The sequence below is a fragment of the Heteronotia binoei genome, chromosome 19 (genome assembly GCF_032191835.1).
Source record: "Heteronotia binoei isolate CCM8104 ecotype False Entrance Well chromosome 19, APGP_CSIRO_Hbin_v1, whole genome shotgun sequence".
Classification (NCBI taxonomy): Eukaryota; Metazoa; Chordata; class Lepidosauria; order Squamata; family Gekkonidae; genus Heteronotia; species Heteronotia binoei.
Genome location: NC_083241.1, coordinates 22,351,704 through 22,365,199, shown reverse-complemented (window position 1 = coordinate 22,365,199; position 13,496 = coordinate 22,351,704). Strand labels below are relative to the sequence as shown.

Below are 13,496 nucleotides of genomic sequence, written 5' to 3'. Positions count from 1 at the left end.
GCATCTCCAGCCTTTCAGGTGCCGGAGCGCCACTTCGCACGAGCCCTTCAGCCGCCAGGAAAGGCGCTTGCAGCCAGCTTGGTGATGGATGACTCTGAAGGGAAGCGGGCTGTCTTTCACGTACCGGTGTGATTTCGGCTTGACTTCCGAGTGAGCCTAGGAGAAAAGGCGTGGGTACTTTCTGAAATCAGCTTTTAGCTTCCCCGTGACCTGTACTTTGGGCTGTGAGTTTAGTTTCTCTAGCGCGGCTTGTCTTGAGTGGCTACGGTTCAGACGTGAGACGGACGACCCAGAGAAGTTGAAGGGTGTTCATGCTGTATAACCTATTGTATGGATTGATATGTTGTTAGCCGCCCTGAGCCTGCTTCGGCGGGAGGGCGGGATATAAATAAAATGTTGTTGTTGTTGTTATTATTATTATATTAGAGTTCGTTTTATGCAGCACGGAGAGCAAACTCGGGAGCTTTGCCGAGTCGCCCAATCTGGGTTCCCTGGATTAGTGCACCTTCACAATAACGGTTGCCTTTTGTGTTCACACCTTGGGTTAAGTGTGTAAGATTAAGTTGCAGTGTGAATACAAATGCCTGCAAAGTCCCTGTGCTTCATCTGCAAAATAAGGCATGCTGGTGCTTAGTGCAGCTTTGACCTTTTTAAAACTAGAGCAGAGGGCTCTAAGGTAGCCCTCTTCAAACTGCGTGAGACTTTTAAGGTGGTTTCTGTGCTGCCTTTGCGAAGTTCCTCTTTGCCGAAGTTGGAGGGCCTGGTCTGGACCAGTCCACTGGAGAAGGGCGTTCCCCTACATGAGCTGCCGGGGCAGGCTGCTTTTGACAGTCGCTGCCGCTTTGACTCTCCCGAGAGGACCAGGCAGGCGCCACCACTTCCGTGGCTCTGCTGGAGCCTTCGCAGCGGTTTGAGTACATCAGGGCTTTTCTTGAGCAGGAACGCGGTTCCGCCTGGCTTGGCATCAGGGGTGTGGCTTGATATGCAAATGAGTTCTTGCTGGGCTTTTTCTACAAAAAAGCCCTATGTGAAACAATGTTGATGTCGAGGTGTGTGGCCTAATATGCAAATGAGTTCCAGTTGGGCTTTTTCTACCAAAAAAGCCCTGGAGTACATTATTATTGTAATCCCTACAAATGACAGGGGCTTGTGAAGGGCCAATGAATGAACTGGTGATTTCCCAGCCTCTTGTGAAATCAGTGCGAAAACCACATTGGCCAGAATATACTTTTGATTTTTAAGGCTTTTCTGCTTTTCCTTCCCTGTACGATGTGAACATATGTAGAAAAGGACAGTATTATTTTAATAATAAACATTTTAAAATATATTCTTTCTCAAGGGATATATGGTTTACTCGCCTTTGATTAGTTGGTTTACTCAAGGTGATTAGTTGGTTTACTTGCCTTTGTAACACTTGATAGGCATAAAACTTTTTCAGTAAGTATGTTTTAAGTCCAAGGTAGCAAACCTGTTCAAACCCACCCTTTAGAAAAGACAGCAGAAACTTTGGAAGTATATTAAAACACAGTGGGAATAATGGGTCATTCTTGTGTGTATTGGTTGTAATTTCCTTTGCACACTGTTTCTGCCTGACACCACATCTGTATCCTACAAAGAACTCAAAATTCCCTCCCCCCTTTTACGCTTACAATAAGGAGACTGGCTGGCCCTAAGCGCACCCAACCAGCTTCATGATGGGGCTGAGACTGGAATCTGGGTCTTCTGAGTCCTAGTCTGACACTGCACCACCCTGGCTGCCTCTTTACAGCTGTTTGATTCCTGTTGCTCCCTTCATGCCTGCTGCAGGCCCCTTGACTGCAAAGGCTAAAATGTGCAAGTTCCCAATGCAGGGAATGCAAAACTCACATGGTGCTCATGGAAACGACCTCCAGAGATGGTCCATTGGCCAAAGAACTGCAAAGGGAGCCCCTGCTTGTTTGTGAAATTGCTTGCATAAGTGCTGGTGGTATTTTTAGAAGCTGTGTTGTGCAGCCTACAAGGGACATTGTGTGGAGAGAGGAACAACAATAGCTAGCAGCTGCCTTGGTAGCAGGAAGTGCCAGGACATCCACTTATCTAAAAGAGGTGCTAGTGGCCAGGTCTGTTTGGAAGGGCTAACCCAAGATTTGGGGCTTAAGGTGGATTGGCAAGTAGTGAGAAGAAAGTACGTGCTGCAAAGATTCTCAACTGCCTCTTTGCCTTTTAAAGCTCAGGACTGCCTTAAATAGGGACCTAGATGTCATCACCCATGCACAGATAGACTACTGCAAGTAGACTACTACAATCCTCTCTGTGTGGGTCTTCCCTTTTAGAGTGTTCAGAAGCTGCAACTGATCCAGAATGAGTCACTTTACACGTTTGTGGTGGCTTTCCGTGGGGAACATATATGGGGAGCGTAGGTAGCATCACTGCTGGGAGCTCTCACCATCAGAGAGCATATTTATAGTAGGGATTTTTGTTAGCCATCTTAAGTGCCTGAAATCAGGCAGAAAGGTAGTATACGAAGGGGTGGCTCAGTGGTGGAGCATCTGTTTGGCTTGCAGAAAGCCCCAGATATAGCATCGCCAGCTAAAGGGGATGTGGTGGTCAGTGATGTGAAAGAGCTCTGCCTGAGAGACTTGCTGCCAATCTGAGTAGACAATATTGACCTTGTTGGTTCCGTATAAGGCCGCTTCATGTGGTTTAATGTTCCTCAGGGCCCAGGGCTCGCCCATCTGGACTTTTAGTGACACCAAAGAGCAGGTGGTCTCTATAAGCCCAGGTAGTCCTTGTAATTTATGTGGTGGCTCTTGTGCACTGCTGAAGATCTGGAGGGTCCTGTTCCTGGGCATGCAGCTCCTGGCTGACAAGGGGCAATGGCATACTGTAGACTGTTACCCCCTAGGCCAGAAAGTCTGCAAAAACACTGCCTGAGCCTCACATTCTTTTTAGAATATGACATGTTGCCTTTCTTTTCTTAAAAAAAATAACCATCTGCAACCTCCAGGCTGCTATCACAAGAAATGCCTGCTTGGATCTACTTGAAGCAAGAGAAAGCACGAAAATAGTTTTTCTCAGCCATTTGGGAAGGCTGTCAAAAATAGAATCAGCTTGCATGCCAGAGTGCAAAAAGCATGCTGGAAAAGAAAATGCTATCAGTTGTTGGTACACAGAGAGGCAGTTTGGTGTAGTGGTTAAGGGCGTGGACTCTAATATGGGAGGGCCAGGTTTGATTCCCCACCCCTCCTCCTTCACATGCAGCTGCTGAGTGACCTTGGGTCAGTCACAGTTCTTTAATGAGCTGCTTTCTCAAGAGCAGTTCTCGAAAAAGCTCTTTCAGCCTCGCCTACCTCACAGGGTGTCTGTTGTGGGGAGAGGAAGGGAAAGGCGACTGTAAGCCACTCTGAGACTCCGAGTGAAGGGTGGGGTATAAATTCAACTCTTCTTCTACATAAGGAGCAATAAGAGACAGGACTGGTCTTTGGTAACACAAATAGAAGAATAACAACTCCAGTAGAGGAACCTTGTTGCATAGCTTTCTTCCCACACTGGCTTGATTCAGACATTATCATAGAATCAGAATTGTTTATCATTATCATAAAATCACTGAGTTGGAAGGGATCTCCAGGGTCATCTAGTCCACCCCCCACCCACGCAATGCAGGAAATTTATAAGTACCTCTGTGTCTGCCCACAGCCCCAGAGACCGCTACTCCAAGCCCAGAAGATGGCAAAAACCCCTTCCAGGATCCCTGGCCAAACTGGCCTGCAGAAAAATTGCTTCCTGACCCCAAAGTGGCGAACAGCCACTGGGCGTGTAAGAAAGGACCACTAAGCACTGGTGCAGCCCTTCCTGTCCTCCTTCTCATGATCAACCTAAGTTCACAGGATCAGCATTGCTGTCAGATGGCCCTCTAGCCTCTGTTTAAAAACCTCCAAAGAAGGAGAGCCCACCACCTCCCGAGGAAGCCTGTTCCACTTATGTTTCACTCTGTCAGGAAGTTCTTCCTAATGTTTAGCCAAAAACTCTTTTGATCTAATTTCAGTCTGTTGGTTGTGGTCCGAACTTCTGGAGCAACAGAAAATTATGCCTAAGTGCAGTATATGTTTGCCATAGCTTAGCACTTAAACCATAAGTTGAGTTTCCAAAAATACATGCCAACTGTGCTTCAGAGTTGCATGACTGATTTCATTTTTAGGACCTTCCATCTCTAGGTGTGATGGCTTCTGGTAACAGAGCAATGGCTGTAACCATGGTTTGTCGGCACTGCACCAAACCATCATTTGCACAAGCCATCATTTGTGACTCTGTTTTATCACCTGGTCCAGGTTGTCAGTTGAGACATCACACTGAACCATAGTTAAAGGTGGTGTGATGTGATGTCTGAACTGAGCCAGTGAAATACGACCACAATATCTGCTCACTTGTACATCCTTTTAAGGATCTGACATTTGCTTTAGTAAGAAAAGGGAAGTGGTATGCAAGGGTTGTTTCCAAATACAGTTTCCTTAGTCCACTGAATGGTAGAATGCCAATTTGCATTTCCAGAAAGAATATCAAAAGTCTTCAAAACAGTTGTTTAATGTATTATGTGTTCAAGGTACAGTTGTGTAAGCCAAACCTGTTGCCATGGGCAAAATGACAGCATAAAAAGTGACCAGACCAGTGGTTCATATTGGTTAGTATCCTCCAGTTTGGAGAGCCAGTTTGGTGTAGTGGTTAAGTGTGCGGACTCTTATCTGGGAGAACAGGGTTTGATTCCCCACTTCTCCACTTGCAGCTGCTGGAATGGCCTTGGGTTAGCCATAGCTCTCCATTTGCCCTGGAGGGCATGGAAACGGGATAGAAGCCTGCATGTGGACATGGAGGTTCCTTTTCAGTCATCATAACTAGTAACTGTAGATGGACCTGAATCTGTCTAATCCCATTTTAAAGCTACCTATGCTAGTTTCTGGTGGCAGAGAGCTGCACAGCTTAGTTACTCACTGAATGAAGAAGTCCTTCCTTTTGTCTATCCTGAAATCAACTGCCCATCAACTTCACTGGAAACCCCCAAATTCTAGCATTATGGGAGAAGGGGGAGCATGCACCTAGAATATGTACAGTGAATTCCTAGCCATCTACACATAGCATTGAGCAGATCTGAATTGGTTGGTTAGGCTGCCTATCATGGAAGCTTGTCCATTCTCATGGAGGAACTTTTGCTAAGTTTCCAAGAAATCCTGGGGTTCTAGAACATAGTCAGGAACCTAGAAGGTTGAGCAGCTAAACAAAACAATAAGATACACCTATTTATTACAGAAAGCAGCCCCACGGCGCAGCGTGGCAAAGCTGCAGTACTGCAGTCTGAGCTCTCTGTTCATGATCTGAGTTCGATCCTGGTGGAAGCTGGGTTCAGGTAGCCGGCTCAAGGTTGACTCAGCCTTCCATCCTTCCGAGGTTGGTAAAATGAGTATCCAGCTTGCTGGTGGTAAGGTGTAGATGACTGGAGAAGGCAATGGCAAACCACCCCGTAAAAAGTCTGCCATGAAAATGTCATGATGCAACATCACCCCAGAATCGGAAATGACTGGTGTTTGTCCAGGGGACTACCGTTATCTTTATTTGTTACAGAGTGCACAGTAAATATAGATTAAAAACCATAGATAAAAGCCGCAAGGTAGTGGGAATCACATTACATCCACATAGCATACAGAAACATATATAAGTTAACACATTCAGCAACTAAGGGCAAAACTTTGGTTCCCCAAAAAATAACCGTTAGACCAGGGGTGTTGAACTCATTTGTCATGAGGGTTGGATCTGACATAAATGGGATTTTGTGGGGCTGGACCATGTATATCAAAATGTAATGCCAGATAGCAGAGATATAAACTTTATATGGGATACAGAGAAACACAAAGATATTATTTTTTATTTAAAATATAAACATGCTTAAAATTCTTGTGATAGTTTGTTTAAAATGAAAAGGTGGAGGAATAGTGGGATTTGGCAATGCAATTTTAAAAATAGAACATCAAGAAAAAAGCACAAGGATCACAGCAAAAACTAAAAATATAAACCAAAAATATAAAATGCCCTGAGCTTAGGAAAACAAGAAATGGCTGGGCATTGCAAGCTTCTCCCCCTGCTCCAGGTCTACTCAGATCAACAATAGGTCTTTAGTGTAATATCCTCCTTTAGCTGTGGGTTCTCAGGTTAGAGTACTCGCTAGGCACCAGTTCTTACGGTCATTCAGCAGAGACATGCTGGCTCAAAGTATCAACCCTTTATTTGCAAGGTCACACAACTCCAGCAAGGAACAGCTTCTAACTGGTGATTAAAATACATTGCAGCACAGACAAAGCTGCAAGGAAAACAGAATGGATTTTTCATAAAGGTCTCTGTGCCCAGACAGACTACTCCCAGAGCAATCTATCTGGGCACAACGACCTTAATGGAAAGTCCATTCCATATTTTCTTTTTAAGCCCAGAATTGCTTTCTGCTTCAGCCTGCAAAGACAAGGAAGGAGGAGCTGGGAACTTCAGTAGCCCCTAAGCTTCAAAGGGGGAGGCTGGAGAAAACAGCCCCACAGGTCTGATTAAAGCTCTGGGTGGGGCGGTTCTGGCCCATGGGTGAGACGTTTGACACCCCTGTACTAGACCAAACACACCAGCCCAGAGGGCAGACCCATAGCCACAGGGGGCCCCGGCCCCTCTGTTAACCCCCCCTCTCCCTGTAGGGCCCCTCCATTCAGTGCCTCCTCCGCTGGCCCGACACTCACCCCTCCCCTTTCCACACCCCCCCCCCCCAGCACGCTGCCTGCTCGCCCACCACCGCGGCCTGTGCCTCCTCTGCAGGCCTGCTGCTGCCCACTTCTTCCCTTCCCTTTGCACACATCCCCAGCACACTGCCCGCTCGCCTGCCACCACGACCTGTGTCTCCTTGGCCAGCTCGCCATGGCCGCTACTGCTGCCCACCCCTCTTTTCCCATCCCTTCCCGTTGCCTCTCCCACATGTGATCATGGCACGGCCCTGTGATCGCCTGCGGGGAGGGGAGGGAAAGGAGGGTTTGACAGCGGCTGGCGGGTGGGCAGAGGAGGCAGGGAAACTCGTGGAGTGTGCGCGAAGGGCTCCTCAAGAGAAGCCCTCCCTGCAAACAGGGCCATCTGACCCTATGGCCCCCCACCAAATTTCTTACCTCGGGGCCCCTCCACACAAAATTTTCTGGCTACGGGCCTGCCAGAGGGCCTTTTTCGGTAGTCTAAATAATGACAACACACGCTAGAAACGTAAGTATTAAAAAGTCTGTTCCCGATTTGGCAGGTTGTGTGTGAATCAACTAAACATAAAAGAATATCCAAAAAAATGTAGGTTTTTTTTAGTTTTCTAATCTAGAACATCGACAATACATCATCTTCTGGTTTTGGTTGTATCTGAGAAAATGACCTAACAAAATCATAGCAATGTGATCTTTCTTTCTGACCTTCTTTGTGCAGCTCCTGGGCCATCGTAGCCGTTGGACTGCTGGTCCTCCTCTTAGTGGCTCTTGCAGCTCGATTTCTGGTGAAGAGAAAATCACCCAAGGACCCACTCTTTTATAGTAAGTATGAATTCCATACCCTGACCTGACCTGAATGGCCCAGGCTAGCCCAGCCTTGTCTGATCTCAGAAGCTAAGCAGAGTTCGCCCTGGTTTAGTACTTGGACGGGAGACCACCAAGGAATTCCAGGGTAGTGACGCAGAGGCAATCAGTAGCAAACCACCTCTGAACGTCTCTTGCCTTGAAAGCATAACGGGGTCACCGTAAGTCAGTTGGGACCTGATGACACTTTGCACCACCACCACTGCTGGTTCTGTGCAGTTAGATTGAAAAGGCTTGTACAGGCATGGCAGTTGAGGGCTAAGAAAGGTTCAAGTGATTAGTTTGATCTGACCTGGATGGGCAAGGTCAGATGACTAAAGGAACGGAGCTTTCTGCTTATCACATTTCTATCCTGAGAAGCTCATGGAGCACCTTTAGACCACAGTTTTGGGCCTCATTTTGTTGTTGTTATTAGTGTTATTAATTGCTCCATCCCAGCTCGAGCCAGGCTCTGGGCAATTTACAACATAGTTAAAATACATGAAATCAATAACTCACAAAGCAGCTAAAATTGTAAAAACTCAGATGGCGCCCTATTGGTTTTCCTTGAATCCTGGACTACCAGGGAGCCCTGCTGGAGGGAGAAGAAAACTTACAAAGCATCTTGGGGGGTGGGGTAGGGAAAAAAAGAGAGAAGTGACATCCAGAAACCTCAACTGAAAGCCTGACAGAACATCTCTGCCTTACAGAGCCTGTGGAATTGCATAAGATCCTGTTGCAACTCTGGAAAAGTAGATAAGACTAACCTACAAAGCTGGAGCAATACACCTTGCTGTCTGACTCGTTGAACTGGCCTCCAGAAATTCTTAGCTGAAAAGCATTCGTACTTTAAGCCTCTTCAAAATCTTCATGGGTCTTTAACGACTTAAATCGTATTTGGCTTTCAGATGTAATGGCCCTCTGAAATCCTTTGTCTTGTGTGCTCCCTCGGCAAGAAACTCTAGTTTTTCTACATTTGTCTGCAGAGAAAAGTTACCTTTCCTAATTTCAGCGGGATTTACTTTTGAGCAAGTTTGATTAGGATTGCAGTTCTGAAATGGCACCCTGACATTCTGCACTGAAGTGGATGGCATGGAACTAGGCCTGTAACTAACATTTGTCTGTATTCCCTCTTTCCTTCACATGTTTCCACAGTCTATGCGGTGTTTGCTTTCACAAGTGTCGTGAACCTGATCATTGGGCTTGAACAAGATGGCATCATAGATGGATTCATGACCCATTATTTGAAAGAGGTAGATAAAAAAATAACATTCTGAACAAGCATAAAGGCTGGAGTGGACTGGTGGATGACTGGGTGGGACTCTTGTTTAAACACTTACTGGAAAGAGGAGGGGTGGTGGCAAGACGAAGCTCTGAATAAGTCCAGTAAGGTAATTTATGATTGTTCGCTTTTGATGCTGGTAATGAAATGGCTAATATGAGTTGCTTACAAGAAAGCTGTAAAGTGTATATCTCTGGAAGTTTAGCCTTTCGTTATACAAACTGTAAAGTAACTGCATAGTTATGCTTCCACATTGTCTTTGGGTAGGATCCTAAATCCATTAACTGGGTTGATGGAATGTTTATAGATTTCTTGGAGGAAAGGGGAGATTCCTTTGAGGTCACCATATTATTTCATTTGCTCTCCAAGAGAGTTGTTTGTAGGGGACTGTCACACAGTGGGGGACCAGGAAGGGCTTTCTGCTGGCTGCCACCACTCTGGTAAGGGTCTTTCTGGGAGGGCCCAAAACACCCACTCAACTCCTGTGTCTTCCTTATTAGCAAAACCTTTTAATCATGACTGAAGAGTAGGGTTGCCAAGTCCAATTCAAAAAATATCTGGGGACTTTGAGGGTGGAGCCAGGAGACATTGGGGAAATTTGGAGGGTATGTTGGGGAGAGGCATTAAATGCTATACTGAAAATTTGGTGCCTCTACCTCAAAAAACAGCCCCCCCCCCAAGCCCCTGATACCTGCAGATCAATTCCCCATTATTCCCTATGGGAATCTTCTCCATAGGGAATAAGAGTCCCAATAGACATTTCCCTCTCCCCTTGTTTTCTGATGACCCTAAAGTGGGGGGAGGGCCTCCAAACCTAGGGATTAACAACCCTCTTTCTCTCTCTCACACACATACTTACTGGGTCTGGTTCCTCCACGAGGACATCTGAAAAGAACAGGGACTATGTTGTTCTCTCTCTCTCACACACACACGCAATCTTAATTGCTCTGAAACGAAAGCAAAACAAATGGGGGGACTGTGCTGCTGACCCTTCCCCATGAAGTACTTCCTGTTTCCTGTTCTTATTTAAAGGCACAAACACAAACACACACACATTTTGAAATGGGACCTGTTTGCAGGTTTCTAAACCTGCTGGAGATCTAGAGGTGCATGGTGCCTGTGGCAGCAGGGCTTCCCCCGCTGTCTCGGGGCGGGGGAAAGCCTGTAAAACTGGGGGATCCCCCGCTGGGCCCTGGGGATTGGGAAGCTTACTGAAGAGACATGAGGACCCAGGCAGTTTAATAAGAAAAAGTTTAATGTAAGTGCTCTAGAACAGCAAGTGAGTAGTAAAACATTAGTACAACAGCAAAATAAGAAACAGTAAAGGTTGGTGCAGATAAATAAACAGCCCTAACATGGCTATCTATACTTTTCTTTCTTCTAATATTGAAGATTAACCCTCCTTGAGTGAGGGAACCTTCCTGCTGTAGCTGTTCCAAAGAGCACTCCTCCTCTGTCTGCAGCCTCTCCAGAAGGAACCACTTCCCTTTCCAGCCAAGCCTGATTATGTTTTCCTCCCAGGTCTCACCCCCTCTGGGCTAGTTTTCCCTCCCAAACACTGCTACCCAATCAGAGGGACAGAACCCTGGGAGATGTAGGCCCCTACATCGACTCCTAGGCAGGCTTCCCTCTGCCCTCTCACTTTTATGGGGGATTCTTTTCTTTCAAAGTAAGAGAGAGATGCTGAGCCACAGAATTTGTGAAAAGGTGGCTGTATGTAGCTCAGAGCAATAAATATACGGGGTGTGTATTTTATATATTTAAATTTAATTTATATTATTTATTTAAATTATTTAAAAGTACTCATAGAATCATGGAGTCATAGAGTTGGAAGGGACCTCCAGGGTCATCTATTTTGCCTGCTGCACAATCCATATTTGCTAAACTTCTGTTTCTTGGGGTTATTTATTAAATATAACAATTTTATAGTCCTGTTTTGGAGAGGTAACAATGTTACAGTGACATAATATAAAAAGGAAGCTGGTGGCTCTCAGTTATTAAAAGGGTTTGACTTTGCAGCTAGGGATGTCAGGCTCCAAATGGGACCTGGGCCCCCCCTGGAATCACAGCTCATCTGCAGACTACAGAGATCAGTTCCCCAGGAGACAATGGATGCTTCCATGGCACTGGACCCCACCTCAAACATGTGGAACCATTTTGATATCCATAGTTCAGCTCTCCAGAGGAATAAATACATTTGGACCAAACCACTTAGGGTACTAGATGGGTAATGTTAACTTGATCTTTACCCGAAGTCTGGTATAAGAAATAAAGCACCTATGTAGTTTTGTGGCACCATCAAGGGCTACCATCAAGTGCCATCCTCAATTGATTGGCATGTATACATATAACAAATGCATACAGAGAAAACAAGTTAGCAATAATTCTTATACGTTAGGCTTCATCTAGAGAAATAAGACAAACCTGCTGCAACTCTGGGTTTTGTTTCCTTTTTGCCCCACTTCTAACAAGCTTTGTTTTTAACTTGGCACCCCTTTTAGATTTACATACTTGCCAGTCTAAGATACCCTTTTCCGCAGCTGATGATGTAGGCTTTAGTCCGTATATAAGCTAATGCCACACTACACTACATTTGTTAAAAGTACTCATAGACTGTGATCATACACACTAAATAATGCACTTTCAATCTGCTTTCAATGCACTTTCCAATTGGATTATGCCAGTTCACACAGTGAAACCCAGTTGGAAAGTGCACTGAAAGTGAATCAAAAGTGCATTATTTAGTATGTGTGACTGCAGCCATAGAATCATGGAGTCATAGAGTTGGAAGGGACCTCCAGGGTCATCTAGTGAAACCCCAGGGCTTCAGTATTTTGTCTGCTGTACAATCCATATTTGCAAAGCTGCTGTTTCTTGGGGTTATTTATTAAATGTATGCCCTGCCTCATGACTGTGATTTACAGAAGAAGCTGCTGAGGGGAACTTGGGGGAAAGACAAAGGGTTACGTGCCTTGCTACATCTCAAGTCTCGGTACAGTTTGACCCATTAAATCCATCTGATTGCATAGTATCAAAACTGGCCAGCTGCATTCTTATGCATCTTTACTCGGTGGTAAATCCATTGGATTCAGCAGGGTACCCTTATGTGGCATGCTTCATGAGTGGTGACGTCAGATACCAGTATGTTGTTTTTAAGTTGAAATTTGATGAATATGCATCTCTGGACTGAATGAGCTTTTTTGGAGGGCAGTCCTGGGCTGTTTTTGTTTGTACATTTGTGCGATGCTTTCTGATGTGATTCCCTGTACATTTATTTTCCTTAGGGTGAACCTTACCTAAACACGGCTTATGGCCATGTGATCTGCTATTGGGATGGCTCTGTGCACTATCTGATGTATCTCTTAATGGTGGCGGCCATTGCTTGGGAGTAAGTCAGATCCCCCCCCCTTCGTTTGTATATGTTGCACATCTTCTAGGAATCTACATGGAACGGGCTTTCCAACCAGCTGTGGTGGGGGAAGGTTGGAGGCTCCTGCCAGAAAAGCAAAGATGGGGTTTCTTCCCTGCTTAAACCCCCCAACCCCCAAATTGGATCCCTTAGGACTGCAAATCAAGTTATTTCTTGATCTATTCTGTGATTTGCCTTCTGAATCCAAAAGGATTTGCCTTCTGAATCCTCAGGCACTAGAAAATGTGATTTTTTAAAATAAAAAAGTGGTATCTGTCACTCAGAAATAATTGGTGATCAGACTTTGCAGTTGTTTCCTAGCAACAGCAGAGTGTCTTTCCTTCCTCTTCCAGGATTATATTGCTGTTTGTTGCTCCCCAAAGAAGAGATGGGGTCATGGCAATAGTGGAGGAATTGTCAAGCACTATATAACTCAAAGAGAGCTTTTAGGCAGGTCTATGTTGGTTTGCATCATTTGTACATGAATTTAACTGCAGTGGTTTGCCCCAGAGGATCCTGGGAATTGTTATTTAATTGGGGAGCTGAGAAATCTTTAGTCCCTCCTCCCCTCCCATAATTCCCAAAGCTCCCAGGAAAGAAGAAACAATGATTTATTTTTTAAAATATAGAATTGTAGTATAAATGCCTTTATTAGTTCAACCCTTAAGAACTTTGTACTGTAGAATTCTGTACCTACCCACAAATGACCCTAACAGCTTATCCTATATTAACATACATAGAATTCATAGCTAGAAATACTGGGTTGAGGGACAGCGTTAAAGGAGCATCAGAAGACGCTGTAAAAAATAATTAAGGTTTTTGCTTTGGGTTGACTCTATTCCCACTATAAATGAATCTTCTTCCTCTGAGAGAACAGCAGTGCCGTTGTAAACACAGCTGCACCTTTTCAAAAGTCCTTGAAGTCAGCGGGCTTTGAAAGATCATATAATTGCTGAGGATTGTGCCACAACTGTAAGACTTCTTCAGCAAGGCTTCTGTCTTCACCTTTGGTTGAGGCAATCCTTATTCCATCTGCTTGGAAATAGAATTGAAAACTGCTGAAAAGTTGAATAATAAATATGATTGGTTCCAAATGCAACAAATAAAGAGCTTGGTGGATAATGATATCAAAACTGAAGGAATAAGAAAAGAACAAACAGAAATGGAAAAAGTTCTGCTTGGAGATAATGAAAAATTAATTTCAAAAATATATAAATTACTT

General features: G+C 44.9%; 1 protein-coding gene across 1 annotated transcript in view; it reads left to right on the top strand.

Annotated features, from left to right (window-relative positions):
- The window catches only part of TM6SF1 (transmembrane 6 superfamily member 1), a 34,695-nt gene that overhangs the window by 184 nt on the left and 21,015 nt on the right, over window positions 1-13,496 (top strand). Inside the window, exons 2-4 of the mRNA XM_060259738.1 lie at window positions 7,459-7,562; window positions 8,739-8,836; window positions 12,150-12,253. Of these exons, the coding sequence (XP_060115721.1) occupies window positions 7,459-7,562; window positions 8,739-8,836; window positions 12,150-12,253 (306 nt within the window). The remainder of the gene's footprint in view (window positions 1-7,458; window positions 7,563-8,738; window positions 8,837-12,149; window positions 12,254-13,496) is intronic.